The 22,864-nt window shown below is 36.3% G+C and overlaps 4 protein-coding genes and 1 long non-coding RNA gene across 11 annotated transcripts; 2 read left to right on the top strand and 3 right to left on the bottom strand.

Moving 5' to 3' along the window:
• Window positions 1-233: 233 nt before the first annotated feature.
• LOC115970651 lies at window positions 234-1,738 on the bottom strand. Its single transcript, XM_031090247.1, has 3 exons — window positions 1,297-1,738; window positions 714-1,068; window positions 234-546 (listed from the first exon to the last, which is right to left on the bottom strand). Exons 1-3 carry the CDS (start codon window positions 1,736-1,738, stop codon window positions 234-236), a joined length of 1,110 nt encoding a protein of 369 aa, XP_030946107.1.
• Window positions 1,739-3,117: 1,379 nt separating this feature from the next.
• On the top strand, window positions 3,118-10,028 carry LOC115970056. Of its 6 annotated transcripts, XR_004087108.1 has the most exons (8): window positions 3,118-3,463; window positions 4,743-4,831; window positions 4,988-5,023; window positions 5,412-5,462; window positions 5,564-5,635; window positions 6,476-6,516; window positions 7,539-8,425; window positions 9,771-10,028. XR_004087108.1 is itself a non-coding variant. In XM_031089723.1 (5 exons), exons 2-5 carry the CDS (start codon window positions 4,729-4,731, stop codon window positions 7,552-7,554), a joined length of 255 nt encoding a protein of 84 aa, XP_030945583.1. In that variant the 5' UTR covers window positions 3,118-3,463; window positions 4,712-4,728; the 3' UTR covers window positions 7,555-8,624. The 6 variants fall into 6 exon arrangements, 1 of the variants encoding a protein (XP_030945583.1); XR_004087109.1 differs by lacking the exon at window positions 4,988-5,023 and having other exon boundaries at window positions 8,302-8,425; XR_004087110.1 differs by lacking the exon at window positions 4,988-5,023 and having other exon boundaries at window positions 8,286-8,425.
• A 956-nt stretch (window positions 10,029-10,984) lies between these two features.
• LOC115971728 (receptor-like protein kinase 7) lies at window positions 10,985-14,452 on the bottom strand. 2 transcript variants are annotated; one of them, XM_031091745.1, is made up of 2 exons: window positions 11,756-14,451; window positions 10,985-11,620 (listed from the first exon to the last, which is right to left on the bottom strand). In XM_031091745.1, exons 1-2 carry the CDS (start codon window positions 14,304-14,306, stop codon window positions 11,211-11,213), a joined length of 2,961 nt encoding a protein of 986 aa, XP_030947605.1. In that variant the 5' UTR covers window positions 14,307-14,451; the 3' UTR covers window positions 10,985-11,210. The 2 variants fall into 2 exon arrangements, with proteins under 2 accessions (XP_030947605.1, XP_030947606.1); XM_031091746.1 differs by having other exon boundaries at window positions 11,553-11,620; window positions 11,790-14,452.
• A 2,007-nt stretch (window positions 14,453-16,459) lies between these two features.
• Window positions 16,460-17,575, top strand: LOC115971006. The gene is made up of 3 exons (XR_004087192.1): window positions 16,460-16,603; window positions 17,003-17,126; window positions 17,416-17,575. It is a non-coding gene; the product is annotated as an uncharacterized LOC115971006 (long non-coding RNA).
• A 1,531-nt stretch (window positions 17,576-19,106) lies between these two features.
• On the bottom strand, window positions 19,107-22,652 carry LOC115971362 (receptor-like protein kinase 7). Its single transcript, XM_031091241.1, has 2 exons — window positions 19,981-22,652; window positions 19,107-19,857 (listed from the first exon to the last, which is right to left on the bottom strand). Exons 1-2 carry the CDS (start codon window positions 22,529-22,531, stop codon window positions 19,448-19,450), a joined length of 2,961 nt encoding a protein of 986 aa, XP_030947101.1. The 5' UTR covers window positions 22,532-22,652; the 3' UTR covers window positions 19,107-19,447.
• Between the last annotated feature and the right edge of the window lie 212 nt (window positions 22,653-22,864).

Below are 22,864 nucleotides of genomic sequence, written 5' to 3'. Positions count from 1 at the left end.
AACTCTGGCTCATCAAGTGTAAGGGCAGCATTCTCAAGAATTCGAGCTCCTCCATGTATGTCATTCTCATTCCAAGAATCTCCTGCAATATCCCACATCTTCGTTGCTGTATGTACATACTCCTCATTGCGCCTTGACAAGAGTCGAAGATTGGAATGCACATATACCAAATCTTCAGTGCGTGCAGGAGCCATTTTGTTTCTTTTTAAAGAATGAATGAATTTGTATGTGCTCTAATTCCTCTTAGCACATGAGGATGAATAAGGTTGTCCAAGAAGTTTAAGGACAAGGGTTTGAAGAGTTAGAAATGAGGAGCCATGGTATTGCCACCAAACCAAAGGTTGTAACGCCCACCTATCTGTCAAGGCATCTGGTGAAGGAAACCTCCATCTTGAAAATGTAGCAAACTCAACTTTTACCTCCCTTAAGTCATTCTCATCTTCAAAGTATCGATCCAAACACTTGCTCCTTTCCATAGAAATTTCATGATCCCGATGTGGAGAGATGCATTTTGGATCCTCTAAAAGCCATTCAATGGAGTAATACCTAGTTAAAGATTAAGAAATAAATATAGATGAAACGTGTGTTTTACTAGAAGGGGGAACTAAGGAAAATAAAAAATAAATGTACTTACTTAATTAGGATTTAAGGAATGAGCCAAGCAATGTAGTGGTGTACAATTTTTAATTCATCGATCAATGAGTATATCATACACCATACCCCAAAATGAGCTATACTCATCATCTTCGAAGCCTTCATGCCGATATATTGCTACCTTCACCTTCTCTATCATCGAATCCCACATCTCATACACAAGATGAAGACAATGCTTATCTATGTCGGCTACTCGTAGCATATCATAAATAGGTGTTGTGAATTCAAGGATATAATCAACAGTATCCCACCAAAGATCACTTAGAATCATATCTTTCACCTTTTGAGCATTTCCAACATCATCCTCCCTATAAGAAGCCCATTGGTCACTAATAGCCATGGCTTGAAGGCATCTTTTTATCAACTTCAACCTTTTTAGCATTACAACAACTGAAGCAAATCTAGTATCAGCAACTTGGAGCAGTTTTAATGGACCAAATTCATTAAACATTGCCAACCTCATTGAATGGTTCATGATAAAAACACGTATGAAGGATGCATCATCAGCAATTCATGTAATCCAATTACATTTCTCATATGTAACTTCATTCTTTTCAGTGTTTTTTGCTATACAAATATTCTTCAAAGCTAGATTGAGAGCATGGACAACACAGGGTGTCCAAAATATTTTAGGATACTCACCTTCAATAAAAGCTCCAACAGACTTCATCACACTAGCATTATCAGTGATGACTTGGACAACTTTTTCATGTCCACTCCCTTTTATAGCATCCTTCAACACCTTAGCAATATAATGTTTGTCTTTGAACTCACCTGACCCATCAATTGCCTTTATAAACACAAGACCCCCGTTTGATACAGCCATAATATTAATAAGAGCCCTCCTTTGTGGATTTGACCATCCATCAAAAATTATACTTACACCATTTTCAAGCCAAAAGTCCTTAATTGGTTTCAAAAGTCTTTCAAAATGAGCTCTTTCTTTTTGCAAAAGTGTTGTTCTCAAAGCATTGTATCCAGGAGGAACATAACCCTGAATGGTATAGGTAGCAGCATATGAATAGGAACTACGATAATATGGGTTCCTTGCAAAGTTATACGGAAGTCCACCAGTGTAAAACATCCTAACAATTCTACTATCCAATTCATGTCTAGCATTATTCTAGAATGCTCTCTCCAAAGGAGAATTCATAGTCACCTTCCTCCTCTTACCTTCAACCAGATTTGTACTATCACTCCCTTCTTGTCTCCAAAATGAGGGAATAGGTATAGGCCCATGGTTTGGGGGAGGTGGGGGTAAGGGAATTTGACTTCTCTGTCCTCTCTCTAACTTATCATTCTCAATCTGATCATGCATTCATTACATTTCCAGCCTATGGCTCGGTGTCACCTTAGGGCATGCTATAATACCTTATTAGGAATTTTTAATAAATGAGCCTTAACCCAAGAATAGGATCCCAAAAAAACTACACCACAATAGTTGCACTTAAAGTGTGTGTTTCCACTTGATTTAACAGTAGAGCCAGGTTGTTTTTTCTACTTTATTCACATACTGCCAAAGAGGAGCTTCATCATTTGGCACTTCTTCATTAGATGAAGGTGAAGTTTCTATGCTAGTAACTTCATCCATTGCAAATTCAATAGATTCAATTTAACCTACAAATAATAACTATTAACTAAATAATAAATTAACCCAAGTCACAACATTACAGCTTATATAAAAAATTAAAAAAATCAGATCACAGATTCAAAATGAGGAATAGTTAGAGGCTTAGAGCATGTGAGAGTATAATGAGGTTAAGATTGAAAAATTGAGATTGAAAGCTTTAATTAGTTTGATACCTGAGTTGAGAGTGGGTCGGTGAGGTGAGGTGAGGTGAGCTTGAGTGCGTTTGTGACTGAGTGCGTCTGTGAGAGAGGGGAGACGGAGAATAGAGAGTGAGAGAGAGCTGAAGATTGAAGTGAAGAACTGAGATAGTTTAGGGTTTGTTATTAAGTTCAAACGGTGTGTTTTGCACCCTTTTTTTTTTTTTTTTTGAATCTCGGCCTGAATCGGCCGGTTGGGTGTCGGTACCGATACCGGTGTGTTTCGGCAGTTTCGCCCGATACGGACCTATTTGGCCCAAGTCGGCGCGAATCGACTTGATTTGACACGAATTGGCGCAAGTCGAGAAATGTAAAAAAAAAAAAAAAAAAAAAAAAAAAAAAAACGCGGCACCAACACGCAGGCAGCAGCATCAAACGCGGGTGCAGCAGCTGTTTTGCTGCATCCTTGCATCCCAGCTTAAATGTGAGTACCACATGTATTGAGTTTTCAATAAAAAAATTGATGTGACAATCTATTATTAAACAGTGTAATGTTTTACATTCTATCCTTACCAAATTCGAACTTAAATTTCTATCCAAAAAAAAAAAAAAAATTCGAACTCAAGAATTATAGGTGATAAAATAGACTTGAGCGGATAAAATTGAAAAGACAAAGCAATGCTAGTACCGCAAAATTCTACACAAATTGCTACTTGGCAATCTGTAAGTAATTGATAAAAAATTGTGAGCTCATGTCGTTCCACGTCTCCACCAACTAACCGTGTAATACAATTTGTGTTACTAGCTAAATATAAATTATTAGTTTTTTTTTTTTTTTTTTTTCAAAAAAGAAGTTATTTGATTCCGCAATTAGAAGATGCTAAAGAGTGAAAGAAGGATAGGAAGTAAATGACGCAAGCAGATATGGCTTTTATTTTCTCGGTTTGGCTCAAAACGAGATAGGGGAAGAAAGAAATTGATGATAGAGGAAGATTTGCTTCCATTTTGTTTTTGAACCATCAATAGCTGCGGTTTCTTCAAGGTTAGCTGTTCAGCCTTTTTTTTTTTTTTTTTTTCCTTGGTTTTGCTTGCAATCTCTATTTTCTTTATTGCGGAGCAACTTCGAAAGGCTTTTCCAAGGTTCTTAGTTTTATTCTGCTGTAAAGTTTAATACTTTAAACCTATTTGCTTCCTACTAATTTTGATTACTAATGTGATTTCTTTCCATTTTTTTCTTTAATTTTGCTAATGCTTTATATGATATTCGTGTTAATTAAGTTTTACAGGTTACTATAAGGTTGAGATTAAAGTTATTTTATTTAATCATAACTTCATAAACCTTTAATTTGAAATCTGTTGTGTACAAAGTAGCATATCATTGTTTGTGAAAACGCCCAAATAGTTTTTTTATTTATTTAATTTTTTTTTTAATTATAACACTGACTATCTATTTCTTTGCTAACAATGCATACAAAGAAGGATATGAATTCATTGAATTGTTTCTGAAAATGCTCAAGAGGAAAGCATCCAAGTTCATTAATATTTTTTCCATAATTATATGTATTCTTATATCGTACTAATTTTATAAGGCCCCAGTTCCTTTTTTAAATTATGGGGGTGCAGGGTACTTCCTTTTCTATTTTTGTTCAATGGTCAGAATTGGATCAGATGATAGTGGTAGACTTTTCCTTGATTGGAATTGGATTTTGGATGGAACTTAAAGGCCCCAATTCCAGTTTTCTACTTAATGGGGCTTTTAGTTCCAATTTACAAATCCCTAAATCATTTTTTTTTTTTTTTGAATGCTTCACTGCAAATGTTTCCGTTTGAATTGGTCCCATTTCATGAAATTATTAGTCATGCAAGAATTTTGTATACTTTACTTTTTAATGTATGCCAGTTTTGTGCTAACTGTATTATTTTTGAGAATTAATTGAGTTAAGGTCTACTATAATCTCTGTGTTTGACATTAATATGTGTTGGTGTTGGCATGATCAAATTAAATGACAACCTGTAGTTATTGTACTTTAATTACATAACTCTGGGCCAAGTCTAAGTTGCATATATATTAATACTCTATGTCATATGATTCTTGCTTATCGAAATTCCTCTTAGTGAAGCATGATGAGGATAAATCATAACTATTTGGTGTGATATTTCTATGTTTGTAATGCCGATGGAATAAATAAAAGTTGTTTCCTTTTATTTTTTGTGGGGTGTGGTGAGGGGTAACATATGTGTGCTTGTATGTTGACGCATTTTTCTGTCTGGGAAACAAACTTGATAGCAGCATGATGTAAGATCTTAATGAAATTCTGCAGTGTTTGGGTTGCTCAAAGACCACCGGAATATCCATTTGTTGAGTTTGATGATCACAAGGATCCTCTCAATGCAATTCATACATTGGATGGTCAGTATGGTGCATCTGTAATTTGTTTATTTATTTGATCACTTTGGTGCCCTTAATTCATGCTAACGTAGTATTAATTTTAACTTGAGCAATGAACAGTTCATCGTATATCTCTTTGGTTAAATTTCATAACACTACTTTTGCTTGTTCATGTAGGATCAATTGTTTTCTTATATTGATACAAATACTTGAGTAAGAAACCTGATCTTTAACTTTAACTTAGTATAATTAAATGACTTCTTTTCGTGAATACTTCTCATTTTAGAGACGGGAAACTTTTGCTTTATTCATGTTAGCTTTGTGCCAATTTTAGATGTTGTTGTTGAATAGGTAAACTTCATGTTTGTGCACATCCCATATTACAAAAATTAAATACTAACCCAGCAGTGTTCAAGGAGTAGGAGTCTTGGGTTTGATTCTGCATATCTTAGCTTGTTGCAGTACAAGTGTCTCCCACTCTCTTTGTTTCTCTCTTAAATGCATGTGAACACACAAACACACACACACACTCTGTTTATGTTATTAATTTCGTTATTGGGTTGACACTTGACACAGGTTATTAAATTGAATGTTTTGACAGGCACTCAAGGAGAATCTGAAAGTTAAACTCTTTCAGTTTTCCCATGTCCCGGTATTTTGATTTGGACCAAAACTTTGTGTGCATATGAATTGAAATGTATATTTATCTGCATTGTATCTATCTGATTGAAAACACATTTTTTTTCCTGGCAGAAAATATCATCACTCCCGATGATGTACGCAACATGTGGCACATTGCTTTTAGTACATTAGCTCTCCTTAGATGTAAGTATTGAATACTTAATTACAGATGTCATAACAAAACAACTTTAAAAACCTATATTTTTCATTTTTTTTAACAAAATATATATAGCTTACATTGTTACTCTTATAGTCTTATGATTGTATGATGGCATCAAGGATATTGAAAGATTTGCCAACCTTTCTTCTAATGAAACATTTCTTATTTATCTAAGAGAAACAAGATTTGAAATCCAAGGAGAATCATGATACAGGTTCAACATTGTCCTTTTCCATTATCTATTAGAAGAAAAACAATGAAGGAACAATATGGGTTCAACATTGTCATTATAGTGAAAGATATCTGTTTTTGGAAATTATATTGAAGAAACAATTAGACATATGGATGAGGACTAATAGATAAATTATTAGTATATTGTGTCGCACTTTTGAGGACATTGAGAAATTTGCGGATTTTTTGAAGTCCTTGCTAGTTGGGACATTGTTTGGGTGGTCTCATACTTGGGGTTTTACACAATGTATTTCCATTTTTGATTTCATGCATTCTATCTCTATTTGATTTGTTTCTAGTACATTTTGTCCATCATCATGAACATGACGTACTTTTTTTAATGAAGATATCTATTACCTATCCAAAAAAAAAAGTGTATCAGTGTCTTAGTGTCTCCTATTTCCATTGTCACTGATCAATATTTTGTCTTCAAGAGTTCTTACATAAATTTGAATAAGTTAAGAGGAGATTTTTTATGGATATAGTCCGGGAGATAACCTAGAGATTATCTCTCTCTCTCTTTAGAGAATATATTCTGATTCCAAGGCTGATTTTTATTATGCTTCTAAATTCACCATTTATGTAAATTGCAGTTGAAGAAAGTGTTCTTGGAGCAGCCCAAAATTTTCCTTTGGTGAGATTTCACATTTTCTTTCAATTATAGCAATATCCATGCTCCTTTCTTTTCTTTGAAAATGTCAGAAAAAAAGAAAGAAAAAAAAAAAAAAAAAGATGAGTATTTGTGTGTGCTATGAGATGGGAGCAGCAAAGAGTGTGAGGTTTGGTTACGGAAAATAACTGCGCTTAATGGTTTTCTGAGGTCTGAATTATTTTTACATGTTTTATTAACAACTTTAGAATTTCTAAATTCGTGATTTCTGTCCTGTTTTGATCTGGGTGTCCTGCATTTTTTTATTTTCAATGTTTTGAGGGCATTGAAAGGTACTTTTCAATCTTTTTTCATTGTTTCATGACATATAATAATTGGGTCATCTTTAATTTTTGTGGTAATAATAAATTTACTTGACACCTCTGATTGTAGATGTGAGATAGATCTAAATTGTTATTTATAGTAATGGTGCAAGCTATATCAGTTTGATTTAGAAGTATAACTTATAAAAAAAAGAAATTCATTTAGAAGTATTTTAAAATGCAAAACTTTTCTTAGTATGTTGAATGTAGGATGCCTAGAGCCTTGTAGCTTAATTGGCAATTCCTAGTATTTCCAACAGAGCCATTCAAGGTTCAAATCACCCACCCCCAATTATCGATGTATAACAAAAATGTATGTTGAATGTAGGATATTATATAAAACTATTTCAAGTTTAGAGATTGCAAGGGCAGCTCAGGAGTCTATATGAAGTGTCTCTCCTTTGTAACAAGATCTAAAAAAGAAATGAATCGTCTGCAATGAACCTGAAAACTTGTCTAAAAAGAGAAGTAGGAATGAATCATCTTGAAAAAGAGAATATCTAATGATCATAGGAATTAATACTACTTTTAGTAGCTGGACAAGATGAGATTCAGTTTGCGTGACATAAATGTCACAAGGATCATAGACTGGTTTCCTGCTTTCTCTCTCTTAGTTTTTTTGCATTATTCTTATGCTATTCCAGTTGTTTATTTGGATTAGTTTGTTAATGTCCTTTGCTTCAGGAAACATGGTAAATAGGTGAGAAGAGAAGGAAGCTTCAGATAGAAGGGCATTATCATTTGTTCTGTCATTGGTCATGGTTCAGCATTTAATTTTCTTTTTGATGCTAATATGGAATAAGTGGACACAATTTATGCCTTATGCCTGCATATCTTTATTTTAAATTCAGATTTCGTGACTTTTTTCTAATAATACTGCAAACTATTTTTGGTAGCCCAATTATCATTTGATCCTCTTTTCTATTTCTTTTCATTTTTTCCACCACAAATTCTTAGCTGAATACTCTTATTTCTTAACAAGAAGATTATTCAATCATGAAGCATAATCATTTTTTTCCTGGAGACGGAAACATAAGTCAATCTCTTGGAGTCCTAAGTGAATCTCTGCTCACTTCTGTTTCAAGCACATTTTTTTTTTTTTCCTTGTGGGTTAGTTCTCAAAATTTTCATATGAGCTTGCAGCCCAGTCATGTTTATTCGCAAATGCCACTGTCTTTCCAATAACTGATATTCATTATGAATGCCTGAGAGTATAGACATAATGGATAATTAATTAAATATTTTCTTCTCATTTTTAATGCCTCATTAATTGGGTGTACTCTAGGGAGCTATTGAAGCAGAGGACATAATTTCATATTTTGCCATTCCGTTGTTGCCTACCTTAAACAGCTGCATGTATTATCACTTCAAAAACAAAAATGTTACTGTATCGATTTGGTAAATAGAAAATGCCATTTGACTTTACATTAGTGTTACTTGTGAGCAGGACCAAGTTGAAGGCTACCTAGAATTGTCTGCCTAAACAAAGATATATTTTTCGCCTGCTGATGCTATATGTGGGATGCAGAATTTCTATATTAAAGTTGATGATGTCTTCCATGTAAATATAAGTGAGTTATTCTTTGGCAAAACTATAATGTTGGTCCCTGAAGTTTACCCTATGTGCGCAATTGGTCCCTCAAGTTTGAAGCGAGCATAATTAGTCCCTTAAGTTTTAAAACTGAGTTGTGTTGGTCCTTTTACTAACTGTTGTTAACGGTGTTACTTACGTGGTTAAGGGAACAATGACTTGGCATTTTTTATTATTGATGTGGCATGTTTTTAATTAAAAAATTAAAAAAAAAATAGTTTCCGATGAAATTGAAAAATCATATTGACGGCAACCCCCACCTCCACCCCAACCACCACAATGGCAACCCACACCTCCACCACCATGAACCCACAAAAAAATCCAATCCAAAATCAGCATCTACCTTGCATTTGATCCAAAAAAAAAAACCCAATCAACAAGTGCAATTTACATGACCAAAGACCAAAAAAAAAAAAAAACCCAAATGAAATCACAAAGAGAAAACCCAAATGAAAACCCAGATGAAGACCCAGATGAAACCCAGCGATTGCCCCATCGGAACCCACCCTTCACTAGAGAGGGCCATTAGACAGAGAGGGAGGAGAGAGGGAGGCTGATTTTTGTCTTCGTCGGTGTAATACCTGAGATGGGAGGACGAACGCAGCTCAGTGATTGTGCGAAAGGAGGAGGGAGGCTGGCCAGTGGCTGCTAGGGCAGTGGCTGTCGTCGGCGACTGCTAGAGCTTGTGCTGTCGCCGGCGGCAGCTACGGCTTGGGCTCTTCCTTCTCTCCCTTTCTCTTTCGTTGTGGTTTTTACAACAGGTAGAAAATAAAATTTTTAATTTGGTACCGGTGATTTTTGTTTCTAACGTGTAAATTTAGTTTCTAATTTTTTAATTAAAAACATGCCAAGTCATTAAAAAAAAAAAAACCAAGTCATTGTTCTGTTAGCCACATAAGTAACACCGTTAATAATAATTAGTAAAAGGACCAAATCAACTCAGTTTTAAAACTTATGGGACTAATTGTGCTCGCTTCAAACTTGAGGGACCAATTGCGCACTCAGGGTAAACTTCAGGGACCAATAGTGTAGTTTCGCCTTATTCTTTTTTCCTTTACTATGAATACTCCATAAATAACTGAGTTATTTAAATTAGTATCTTTTTCATTTGAGAATTACAACTCAATATGATATTTAAAATCATTAATTCAAGCCCTCACCAAATTTGTCATGTTCAGCATTTGAGGGTTGTTCGTGCATTACTGGTATCAAAACACAACAATTTTATAAATTCTACATGCTCAATTAGCTACCTTTAAAATCTATATTTTTCATTGTGTTTACTAAAATATAGAAAGCTTACACGGTTACTTTTATGATTGTAGGATGGCGTCAAGGATATTGAAAGCACTGTTGTGCGTTCTTTTGATAGAATTTTTTTTTTTTTTTATCCCTCTTTGGGATCGATATTTGAATTCATGGAGATTCAAGAGATAGGTTCAACATCTTTGTTTACGATCCAACAGAACAAAAGAAATGAATATGTGGTTCAAGTTTAATACATTGGAAGACTCTATTTTTGTGAACTATATTGAACAAACAATTAGGCATATGAAGGAAGACAAACATATACATTTTTAGTATATTGTGTATCACTTTGTCTCATTCTATTGGCAGAAAAAAACAGGTCCCCTCTTGATCTACGATGAGGTTTTTATTTTTTATTTTTATTATTTTTGTGTTCTTTCTAGACACCATATTTGCTCAACTTTGTGATCTCATGTTTTCTAAGTACATATTATATTTAAAATATGTACTATGTGATTATAATCTATAAATTTCCATCCTAAATCGTAAAATTGATATCATTTTTTAAATATTTATTTTGTCTTACAAATAAATTTTATATTTTGTCATATATTACTATTTTTATGTAATGGCAAGCATGTGCCTTGCATGTGCGATCCAAACTGGTATAGTTAAAAAGCAAGGGGTTTATATCTCAAATATACAAAACAATATAAGATTGCAAATTAGATGGAACAATGTGATATGATGTACCATCAAGTTATTAAAAATGAGGATTTAGGGTTCATTTCATGTGATGTAGTTACTGCATTGTATATTCTTGTTAGATGTTACCATCCAAAGTGATTGCAAAATAAAGTAAACAAAAAAATCTGCTTTACACTTAGGTGCGGTTTGGATCCAGCATCGCTTCTGCGTTTTAAAATCATGTTTCGTTCTTTCTTTTTTTTCTTTTCAAGCCGCAACATTTGACTTTTCTTCCGTGAACAGTACATCTGTGCACTATTAATGGGTCCCACAAACTTCACTTTTTAACAACTTTTTCATTAAAAATGGGTCTCACGACACTATTAACACATTTAAAAATTATTTTGCTATAGTGTTTTCAGTTTTCAGTTTTAGCAAAATAAGTTTAATCCAAACGGACCCTTATTAGAGGCATATTTTAGTAGAGATTATTTTAATATCTATTATTCTATGTTGCCCTTCGGTTCCAGAATTACACCGCACCTCTCATTTGGGAAGCTATGGATGGGAACCAAAAGAAATCATGAACACAAATCCTAAAGAGAGTCACCGACCATAACTTTCTTTTTACTTACACTATTTTACAATGTTACATTCGCAAATTACAAACGTAAATATTCTCTTACACTATTTTACAGGCTCCAGCTAATATTGTAATATAATCTCAAAGTCTCACTCTCATCTACTACACAGTAATGCTACATGTTACAAGAAGCAGAAGGATGGGGATGACCAAAAATCTTGAACTCCAAATGACAAATTTTGGAAGCTTAAGAGTCTGGATTAAATTTCCCTGTACCCGTCACTCCGCTATTCTTACTACTCTTGCTAGCACCATCTTTGGTAATCGCAATCCCCAGCAATTTACCCGGCTCAGCATCCTCTAGCATTTGTACAACACTTCTCATTGTGGGTCGAAGAGTGTGAAGTGTTGCTGTGCAGAGAACTGAAATTTTCAGTACCTTAACAACGTCTTCCTTTAAAACCTCAGGAATTCTAGAGTCCACCACACTTAATACACTTTCCCTGGTCTTTATTTTGCTACTAACCCAACTCACAATGTCTTTGTTCTCACCGTATTCCGGATCTATTGGACATTTTCCGCTCACCAGCTCCATCAATACCACTCCAAAACTGTATACATCACTCTTCTCATTCACTTTGTATGTGTACCCATATTCTGCATAATCAACAGCTCATTAGAAAAATCATAACGAATAACGAATATTGAAAGAAAAAAAAAAAAACTAACATATTCAAATATAGCCTTAAAAATTTAAACACAAATGAAAATAAGGAGTGGATGTCCACTAACCAGGAGCAATGTAGCCATGTGTTCCCGCAATTACCTGGGTTGAATCCCTGCCACCATTGGCCTGAAGAGTCTTAGCAAGTCCAAAATCAGCAATCTTTGGCTTCATAGACTCATCCAGCAATATATTACTAGACTTGACATCCCTGTGAATCACGGGTTTCTCACACCCATGATGTAGATACTCCAACCCTCTGGCTGCTCCCACTGCAATCTCATACCTTGTATCCCAATCAAGCTCCATCTTCTGGCTTGAGTGCAGCCTATCCCACAAACTCCCATTTGGTAAATACTCATACACCAACAAGCTTGAGTCCTCACTGGTAATACTACAATACAACTTCACCACATTCATATGCCTTATTGAGCTCAAAGTCTGCACCTCAGCGTCAAATTGCTTTGACTTTCCGGCACGTTTAGAAAGCATCGGTGTGGTGCTCTGGCTCTTTTTGCCATCAGTATTCCATATGTGTTTCACCGCAAGTTCATTAGTACCGTTAGAGACTGCCACTTTATACACATTCCCTGACCCACCTGTTCCAATTAGATTCTCTTGCTTGATGGAATCAAGAATCTCATCCTCTGTGAAGCTCAACACATGGAACGACTTAAAGTCCCAAGATTCATCCTTTAACGAACGGTTTTGATGATCTTTTTCACTCTTCTTTAACTTGAAGCAGCATAACAAAGCCACAAGCAAGAGAGCCAAACCTATTGCTAAGCAAATGATTATTGTATGAACATACTTGGGCATATGTGAACCTGAGGGACACTTTGGGAAGGCGCTGATACGAAGGCTGCAGAGTCCTGAATTTCCGGCGAAGCTACCATTATAAGCTTCAATTGCAAGAGCTTGTGGTACAAGACCGGTTAGAGTGTTGTGAGAAAGATCGAGAAGGCTTAACCGAAGAGATGCCAAACTCCCTGGAATTTGACCGGAAAGTTTATTATATGACAGGTTCAGAGAGTTAAGAGTTGGTAGAGACCCCAATGAAGACGGAATATCACCGGAAAGTGAATTATTAGCAGTGTTTATATCAGAGAGAGAATAACAAGAACCAATTGTATCCGGGATTGAGCCAGATAGCCTGTTGTTTTGTAATTGAAGAGCGCCCAATTGCTTCAGATCACCAATATTGGTTGGAATATTGCCCGAAATTTGATTGTCATTCAATCGAATGGAAACCAAAGACGTGGCTTCTGAAATCTCCGCTGGCAATTCACCGTATAACCGATTGCTTGACGCAAATAACTGGCTAAGAGACTTGGCGTTCTTGATATCAGAAGTAATTGGACCTTCGATGTTATTCAATGTGATATCAATTATGTTCAAGTTCGGCAATCCCCAGATTCCAGCGGGAACAGTACCAGAAAGCGAGTTATTGTTGACTCTGAAACGACGTAGCGTGGGACAGTTTGCGTAGGTCGCCGGAATTTCACCGGTGAAATTGTTCTGAAGCATAAGAAGCCCTTTCATGGTACCTTGCTTGCACATATTTGGTGGAATTGGACCGGTAAATAAATTCTCAGACACGTCAATGAAATCGAATTTGGCCCAAGAGCCAAGGTTCTCAGGCAGGGGACCGGTGAAGCTGTTTCTATACAGAGAAAGGTTCACAAGGCTTTTGAACTCACCAAACTCGGCTGGGACTTGGCCAGAGAGACTGTTTTCATATAGTTGCAGAGACACCACGTTTGTCAAGAACTTCAACTCAGACAAATCGCCTTCAAGATAGTTTTGGGAAGCATCGAACTGCCGAAGCTTTGTGAGGTTTCTTAAACCGACAGGAAGTTTTCCATTGAAAGAGTTGTTGTAGATCTCAAGCCTCCAGAGGTTAACGAGGTTTCCAATCTCTGCTGGGATTTCGCCAGTCATGTTGTTGTCAGAAAGCTCAATACTAGTTAGCTGTTTAAGGTTTCCAATCCCAGTTGGAATCGTTCCTTGCATGTTGCAATGGGAGAGGTAAAGCACCGTCAGGTTTGTAAGCTGTAAAACCTCGTCTGGAAATTGAAAAGGTTCAAAAAAGTTGTCTCCAACGCTGAGCTCGATGAGACCGGTAACGTTGTGCAGTGATTTCCACGGGAAAGTCCCCGAAAAACCACTGTTGTTTAGATACAGATATTGTAATTGGCCCATAGTGGATATGTCTGGAATCGATGACCCTGAGAAGAAATTGTTGCCCAAATCCAGATACTTCAATTTGACACACTTTTTCAAGTCAGCCATAATTGGACCATTGAATTGGTTGAACCCGAGGGAAAGCTTTTCCAGTGATTGTAGCTGGCATATTGAATCAAGAGGAACAGCCCCTGTTAAATTTTGGTTTGACAGCTTGATTTCAGTAACGGAACCCCCTGAATTGCAGGTGATTCCAGTGAAATCTTTGCACATGGAATTGCTGGATTCCCAGGAATTGAAGACATTGGTGTTTGGTGTTTGAAGGGTGGATTTTAGTTTCATGAGAATTTGGAGGTCATCGGATTGGATCCCGGAGAGAAGGGAAAAGAAACAAAAAAGGAAACAGAAGTGGTAGAGATACGGCCGGGACGACATGTCATCCGGTGGACGGAATGGTGTTGACTTTTGTGGGTCTAGAAGTTCTTATCTTTATTTAGAGAAGAATGAGAAGCAACTCTGAAGCTGAAGATAGGTGCCATTTTAACTAACAGTATCGTGGGAAGTCTCACTTTTTCACTTAAAAAGTTGAAGAATTATAAAGGGACACAATTTTGGCAGGTAAGAGTCTGTCTTTATATGATCCACTTACATACCCTTACTAATCATAACTTGTCATATGATAAATTGTGATAAAAAATTATACCAAAAATTTTGTCCATAGTATAATTCAAAGTTGAAATCATTACGGATTTTTTGAAGTCTTTGCTTGGGACATTGTTTGGGTGGTCTCGTACTTGAGGTTTTACCCAATGTATTTCCATTTTTGATTTCGTGCATTCTATCCTTGTTTGATTTGTTTGGATTTGTTTTTAGTACATTCGGTCCATCATCGTGAATATGACATACATTTTTTAACGAAGATATCTATTACCTTAAAAAAAAAGTGTATCAGTGTCTCAGTGTCTCCTATTTCCATTGGCTTCTCATTCTTCTTCACGTCTCCTAAACACCCAATCCATTCCTTCCTATTTAGAAAATTTACCCCAAAAAAGCAGAAGATGAGAGACTTTTGAGAGCCACATAGTTTCTGCGTTTCATTAGTTATGCTCTTGTATTTCTCAATCCAAAATTCGTGAATCTGTTAAGTCTTTTTTATACTTTTCGTGTAGGGTTTTTTTTAACTTTTGTCACTAATCAATATTTTGTCTTCAAGAGTTCTTACATAAATTTGAATAAGTTAAGAGGAAATTTTTTATGGATATTGTCCGGGAGATAACCTTGAGATTATCTCTCTCCCCCTTCAGAGAATATATTTTGATTCCAAGGCTGATTTTTATTATGCTTCTAAATTCACCGTTTATGTAAATTGCAGTTGAAGAAAGTGTTATAGGAGCAGCCCAAAATTTTCCTTTGGTAAGATTTCACATTTTCTTTCAATTATAGCAATGTCCATGCTCCTTTCTTTTCTTTGAAAATGTCAGGAAAAAAAAGAAAAAAAGATGAGTATTTGTGTGTGTTATGAGATGGGAGCGGCGAAGAGTGTGAGATTTGGTTACTGAAAATAACTGTGCTTAATAGTTTTCTGAGGTTTGAATTATTTTTTACATGTTTTATTAACAACTTTAGAATTTCTAAATTCGTGATTTCTGTCCTGTTTTGATCTGGGTGTCCCACATTTTTTTATTTTCAATGTTTTGAGGACATTGAAAGGTACTTTTCAATCTTTTTTCATTGTTTCATGACATATAATAATTGGGTCTTCTTTAATTTTGTGGTAATAATAAATTTACTTGACACCTTTGATTGCAGATGTGAGATATATCTAAATTGTGATTTATAGTATGGGTGCAAGCTATATCAGTTTGATTTAGAAGTATAACTTATAAAAAAAGAGATTCATTTAGAAGTATTTTAAAATGCAACACTTATCCCAGTGTTTCCAACAGAGCCATTCAAGGTTCAAATCACCTACCCTGATTGTTGATGTATAACAAAAATGTATGTTGAATGTAGGACATTAGATAAAACTATTTCAAGTTTAGAGATTGCAAGGGCAGCTTAGGAGTCTATATGAAGCATCTCTCCTTTGTAACAAGATCTAAAAAAGAAATGAATCGTCTGTAATGAACCTGAAAACTTGTCTAAAAAGAGAAGAAGGAATGGATCATCTTGAAAAAGAGAGTATCTAATGATTTTAGGAATTAATACTACTTTTAGTAGCTGGACAAGATGAGATTCAGTTTGCGTGACATAAATGTCACAAGGATCATAGGTTGGTTTTCTGCTTTCTCTCTCTTAGTTTTTTTGCATTATTCTTATGCTATTCCAGTTGTTTATTTGGATTAGTTTTTTAATTTTCTTTGCTTCTGGAAACATGGTAAATAGGTAAGAAGAGAAGGAAGCTTCAGATAGAAGGGCATTATCATTTGTTCTGTCATTGGTCATGGTTCAGCATTTAATTTTCTTTTTGATGCTAATATTGAATAAGTGGACACAATTTATGCCTGCATATCTTTATTTAAATTCAGATCTCGTGACTTTTTTCTAATAATACTGCAAACTATTTTTGGTTGCCAATTATCATTTGATCCTCTTTTCTATTTCTTTTCATTTTTTCCACCACAAATTCTTAGCTGAATACTCTTATTTCTTAACAAGAAGATTATTCAATCATGAAGCATAATCATTTTTTCCTGGAGGCGGAAACATAAGTCAATCTCTTGGAGTCCTAAGTGAATCTCTGCTCATTTCTTTTTCAAGCACATTGGTTTTTTTTTTTTTTTTTTGGTGGGTTAGTTCTCAAAATTTTCATATGAGCTTGCAGCCCAGTCATGTTTATTCGCATATGCCACTGTCTTTCCAATAACTGATATTCATTATGAATGCCTGAGAGAATAGACATAATGGATAATTAATTAAACATTTTCTTCTCATTTTTAATGCCTCATTAATTGGGTGTACTCTAGGGAGCTATTGAAGCAGAGGACATAATTTCATATTTTGCCATTCCCTTGTTGCCTACCCTAAACAGCTGCATGTATTATCACTTCAAAAAAAAAAAAAAATTCACTGTATCAATTTGGTAAATAGAAAATGCCATTTGACTTTACATTAGTGTTACTTGTGAGCAGGACCAAGTTAAAGGCTACCTAGAATTGTCTGCCTAAACAAAGATATATTTTTCGCCAGCTGATGCTATATGTGGGATGCAGAATTTCTATATTAAAGTTGATGATGTCTTCCATGTAAATATAAGTGAGTTATTTTTTTCCTTTACTACGAATACTCCATAAATAACTGAGTTATTTAAATTAGTATCTTTTTTATTTGAGAATTACAACTCAATATGATATTTAAAATCATTAATTCAAGCCCTCACCAAATTTGTCATGTTCAGCATTTGAGGATTGTTCATGCATTACTGGTATCAAAACACAACAATTTTATAAATTCTACATGCTCAATTAGCTACATTTAAAATCTATATTTTTCATTGTGTTTACTAAAATATAGAAAGCTTACACGGTTACTTTTATGATTGTAGGATGGCGTCAAGGATATTGAAAACATTGTTGTGCGTTCTTTTGATAGAAAATTTTTTTTTTTTTAATCCCTCTAAGGGATCGATATTTGAATCCATGGAGACTCGAGAGATAAGTTCAACATCTTTGTTTACGATCCAACAGAACAAAAGAAATGAATATGTGGTTCAAGTTTAATATAATGGAAGACTCTATTTTTGTGAACTATATTGAACAAACGATTAGGCATATGAAGGAAGACAAACATATGCATTTTTAGTATATTGTGTATCACTTTGTCTCATTCTATTGGCAGAAAAAAAACAGGTCCCCTCTTGGTCTTCGATGAGGTTTTTATTTTTTACTTTTATTATTTTTGAGTTCTCTCTGGACACCATATTTGCTCAACTTTGTGATCTCATGTTTTCTAAGCACATGTTATATTTGAAATATGTATGTAGGGTCACGTTTTTCAGGTCATGCCCAAAATGAATGAAACTTTAGACCTGTGAGCCCAGTACAATGAATTTGTAGAGAGTGGACTAAAAAGGTAGGTTTTAGCGTATGAACAACGGTCATCATGGTACTGTTTACGATTAGGTTGAGGTGAACCGGATTCATCAGAGAGGATCGGTCCTTGCCATGGTCCGGGGAGCCTTTTCTTTTCGGTGCCTCTAGTGTGTTGGGGGGTCTCCGCCCCGCCCCTTCTGTCTCACTTTACTCCCTTTTTATAGTAGTTTCCTTCCTCCTGAATAGGGCCCCTAGGGTAGGTACTTGTCCCATCAGCCCTTCCTTCCAGTTGTTAGGAGTTGTTGTAAGGATAGAGAGGTATGGCCGTGTCAGGCACAAGGCACTGAATGTGATAATGATAGTCTTTCCTTTCAACACTTTCATTGTCCTTTTCTACTTTAGTAATTTTCCCGCTCCGGGAAATGATAGGGAGTGTCACTACCGGTGGCAGGTTACCTGCTCCATTCTCGGCTACATTGTGCCGAGGAGGACTCTCCCTACGGCCGAGGAGAGATTTTTCCCTTAGGCTGGGCCTTTGGCCCAATGTAGTCATCGACATAGGCCTACTGGTCTTTTACCCCACACAATGTACTATGTGATTATAATCTATAAATTTCCTTCCGAAATAGTAAAATTGATATCTTTTTTTAAATCCTTGTTTTGTCTTACGAATAAATTTTATATTTTATCATATATTAATGTTTTTATGTATTTTTATGTAATGGCCAGCATGTGCCTTGCACGTGCAATCCAAACTGGTATAGTTAAAAAGCAAGGGGTTTATATATTAAATATACGAAATAATAAAAGATTGCAAATTACCAACGGGGGTTGGTCCAAGTGGTAAGCAGCTTGGTATCGCTTAAGCAAGTTTGAGGGGCTCTCGAGTTCGAGCGCTTGTGTATGCAGAAAATCCCCGTTGGGAGACTCACCCACCAGGCCAGGTGTGCGACGAGGGTCGACCAACAGATTAGTCGGGGCGAAGCCCTGGATACTGTGGTAGGCAACCAAAAAAATAAAAGATTGCAAATTAGATGAAAAAATGTGATGTGATGTACCATCAAGTTATTAAAAGTGAGGACTTAGGGTTCATTTGATGTGATGTAGTTACTGCATTGTACATTCTTGTTAGTTGTTACCATCCAAAGTGATTACAAAATAAAGTAAACAAAAAAATCTGCTTTACACACTTATTAAAGGCATATTTTAGAAGAGGTTATTTTAATATCTATTAATCTATGTTGCCCTTCGGTTCCAGAATTACACCACACCTCTCATATGCGAAGCTATGGATGGGAACCAAAAGTAATCATGAACTAAAATCCTAAAGAGATTCACCAACCATCACTTTCTTTTTTCTTACACTATTTTACAATGTTACATTCGCAAATTACAAACGTAAAATGCTACAGGCTTCAGCTAATATTGTAATATAATCTCAAAGTCTCACTCTCATCTACTACACAGTAATGCTACATGTTACAAGAAGCAGAAGGATGGGGATGACCAAAAATCTTGAACCCCTAATGACAAATTTTGAAAGCTTTATAAGTCTGGATTAAATTTCCCTGTACCCGTCACTCCGCTATTCTTACTACTCTTGCTAGCACCATCTTTGGTAATCGCAATCCCCACCAATTTACCCGGCTCAGCATCCTCTAGCATTTGTACAACACTTCTCATTGTGGGTCGAAGAGTGGGAAGTGTTGCTGTGCAGAGAACTGCAATTTTCAGTACCTTAACAACGTCTTCCTTTAAAACCCCAGGAATTCTAGAGTCCACCACACTTAATACACTTTCCCTGGTCTTTATTTTGCTACTAACCCAACTCACAATGTCCTTGTTCTCACCGTATTCCGGATCTATTGGTCTTTTTCCGCTCACCAGCTCCATCAATACCACTCCAAAACTGTATACATCACTCTTCTCATTCACTTTGTATGTGTACCCATATTCTGCATAATCAACAGCTCATTAGAAAAATCATAACGAATATTGAAAAAAAAAAAACTAACATATTCAAATATAGCCTTAAAAATTTTAACCCAAATGAAAATAAGGAGTGGATGTCCACTAACCAGGAGCAATGTAGCCATGTGTTCCCGCAATTACATGGGTTGAATCCCTGCCACCATTGGCCTGAAGAGTCTTAGCAAGTCCAAAATCAGCAATCTTTGGCTTCATAGACTCATCCAGCAATATATTACTAGACTTGACATCCCTGTGAATCACGGGTTTCTCACACCCATGATGTAGATACTCCAACCCTCTGGCTGCTCCCACTGCAATCTCATACCTTGTATCCCAATCAAGCTCCATCTTCTGGCTTGAGTGCAGCCTATCCCACAAACTCCCATTTGGTAAATACTCATACACCAACAAGCTTGAGTCCTCACTGGTAATACTACAATACAACTTCACCACATTCATATGCCTTATTGAGCTCAAAGTCTGCACCTCAGCGTCAAATTGCTTTGAATTTCCGGCACGTTTAGAAAGCATCGGTGTGGTGCTCTGGCTCTTTTTGCCATCAGAATTCCATATGTGTTTCACCGCAAGTTCTTTAGTACCGTTAGAGACAGCGACTTTATACACATTCCCTGACCCACCTGTTCCAATTAGATTCTCTTGCTTGATGGAATCAAGAATCTCATCCTCTGTGAAGCTCAACACATGGAACGACTTAAAGTCCCAAGATTCATCCTTTAACGAACGGTTTTGATGATCTTTTTCACTCTTCTTTAACTTGAAGCAGCATAACAAAGCCACAAGCAAGAGAGCCAAACCTATTGCTAAGCAAATGATTATTGTATGAACATACTTGGGCATATGTGAACCTGAGGGACACTTTGGGAAGGCGCTGATACGAAGGCTGCAGAGTCCTGAATTTCCGGCGAAGCTACCATTATAAGCTTCAATTGCAAGAGCTTGTGGTACAAGACCGGTTAGAGTGTTGTGAGAAAGATCGAGAAGGCTTAACCGAAGAGATGCCAAACTCCCTGGAATTTGACCGGAAAGTTTATTATATGACAGGTTCAGAGAGTTAAGAGTTGGTAGAGACCCCAATGAAGACGGAATATCACCGGAAAGTGAATTATTAGCAGTGTTTATATCAGAGAGAGAATAACAAGAACCAATTGTATCCGGGATTGAGCCAGATAGCCTGTTGTTTTGTAATTGAAGAGCGCCCAATTGCTTCAGATCACCAATATTGGTTGGAATATTGCCCGAAATTTGATTGTCATTCAATTGAATGGAAACCAAAGACGTGGCTTCTGAAATCTCCGCTGGCAATTCACCGTATAACCGATTGCTTGACGCAAATAACTGGCCAAGAGACTTGGCATTCTTGATATCAGAAGTAATTGGACCTTCGATGTTATTCAATGTGATATCAATTATGTTCAAGTTCGGCAATCCCCAGATTCCAGCGGGAACAGTACCAGAAAGCGAGTTATTGTTGACTCTGAAACGACGTAGCGTGGGACAGTTTGCGTAAGTCGCCGGAATTTCACCAGTGAAATTGTTCTGAAGCATAAGAAGCATTCTCATGGTACCTTGCTTGCACATATTTGGTGGAATTGGACCGGTAAAAAAATTCTCAGACACGTCAATGAAATCGAAATTGGCCAAAGAGCCAAGGTTCTCAGGCAGGGGACCGGTGAAGCTGTTTCTATACAGAGAAAGGTTCACAAGGCTTTTGAACTCACCAAACTCGGCTGGGACTTGGCCAGAGAGACTGTTTTCAAATAGTTGCAGAGACACCACGTTTGTCAAGAACTTCAACTCAGACAAATCACCTTCAAGATCGTTCCTGGAAGCATCGAACTGCTGAAGCTTTGCGAGGTTTCTTAAACCGACAGGAAGTTTTCCATTGAAAGAGTTGTTGTAGATCTCAAGCCTCCAGAGGTTAACGAGGTTTCCAATCTCTTCAGGGATCTTGCCAGTCATGTTGTTGTCAGAAAGCTCCATACTGGTTAGCTGTTTAAGGTTTCCAATCCCAGTTGGAATCGTTCCTTGCATGTTGCAATGGGAGAGGTAAAGCACCGTCAGGTTTGTAAGCTGTAAAACCTCGTCTGGAAATTGAAAAGGTTCAAAAAAGTTGTCTCCAACGCTGAGCTCGATGAGACCGGTAACGTTGTGCAGTGATTTCCACGGAAAAGTCCCCGAAAAACTACTGTTGTTTAGATGCAGATATTGTAATTGGCCCAAAGTGGATATGTCTGGAATCGATGACCCTGAGAAGAAATTGTTGCCCAAATCCAGATACTTCAATTTGACACACTTTTTCAAGTCAGCCATAATTGGACCATTGAATTGGTTGAACCCGAGGGAAAGCTTTTCCAGTGATTGTAGCTGGCATATTGAATCAAGAGGAACAACCCCTGTTAAATTTTGGTTTGACAGCTCGATTTCAGTAACGGAACCCCCTGAATTGCAGGTGATTCCAGCGAAGTCTTTGCACATGGAATTTCTGGATTCCCAGGAATTGAAGACATTGGTGTTTGGTGTTTGAAGGGTGGATTTTAGTTTCATGATAATTTGGAGGTCATCGGATTGGATCCCGGAGAGAAGGGAAAAGAAACAAAAAAGGAAATAGAAATGGTAGAGATACGGCCGGGACGACATGTCGTGTGGTGGACGGAATGGTGTAGACTTTTGTGGGTCTAGAAGTTCTTATCTTTATTTAGAGAAGAATGAGAAGCAACTCCGAAGCTGAAGATAGGTGCCATTTTAACTGGCAGTATCGTGGGAAGTCTCACTTTTTCACTTAAAAAGTTGAAAAATGATGAAAGGGACACGATATTTGGCATAATTTTATGTCATAATTCGGTATGTGGTGTAATTGGTAAGAGTGTATTTTCATATGACTTACTATCATATTCTTATTAATTATAATCCGTTTTGTAGTAAATTGTATAAAATTGTGTCAAAAATTGTGTCATAGTATAATTTAAAGTT

Source organism: Quercus lobata, chromosome 12 (assembly GCF_001633185.2).
Source record: "Quercus lobata isolate SW786 chromosome 12, ValleyOak3.0 Primary Assembly, whole genome shotgun sequence".
Lineage (NCBI taxonomy): Eukaryota > Viridiplantae > Streptophyta > Magnoliopsida > Fagales > Fagaceae > Quercus > Quercus lobata.
Note: the sequence above shows the minus strand (reverse complement) of the source record. Positions and strands in the feature narration are given on the sequence as shown.

Coding starts and splice junctions, on each gene's coding strand:
- LOC115970651 (XM_031090247.1), bottom strand. CDS start 1,738: ATGTTTTACACTGGTGGACTTCCGTATAACTTTGCAAGGAACCCATAT. Junction 1,069..1,296: donor TGTTGGAGCTTTTATTGAAG/GTGAGTATCCTA, acceptor AACTGCTCCAAG/TTGCTGATACTAGATTTGCT. Junction 547..713: donor AGCTCATTTTGGGGTATGGT/GTATGATATACT, acceptor ATCTTTAACTAG/GTATTACTCCATTGAATGGC.
- LOC115970056 (XM_031089723.1), top strand. CDS start 4,729: ATGAAATTCTGCAGTGTTTGGGTTGCTCAAAGACCACCGGAATATCCA. Junction 4,832..5,563: donor TGCAATTCATACATTGGATG/GTCAGTATGGTG, acceptor TTTTCCTGGCAG/AAAATATCATCACTCCCGAT. Junction 6,517..7,515: donor CAGCCCAAAATTTTCCTTTG/GTGAGATTTCAC, acceptor TATTTGGATTAG/TTTGTTAATGTCCTTTGCTT.
- LOC115971728 (XM_031091745.1), bottom strand. CDS start 14,306: ATGTCGTCCCGGCCGTATCTCTACCACTTCTGTTTCCTTTTTTGTTTC. Junction 11,621..11,755: donor ACATGGCTACATTGCTCCTG/GTTAGTGGACAT, acceptor TTGATTATGCAG/AATATGGGTACACATACAAA.
- LOC115971362 (XM_031091241.1), bottom strand. CDS start 22,531: ATGTCGTCCCGGCCGTATCTCTACCATTTCTATTTCCTTTTTTGTTTC. Junction 19,858..19,980: donor ACATGGCTACATTGCTCCTG/GTTAGTGGACAT, acceptor TTGATTATGCAG/AATATGGGTACACATACAAA.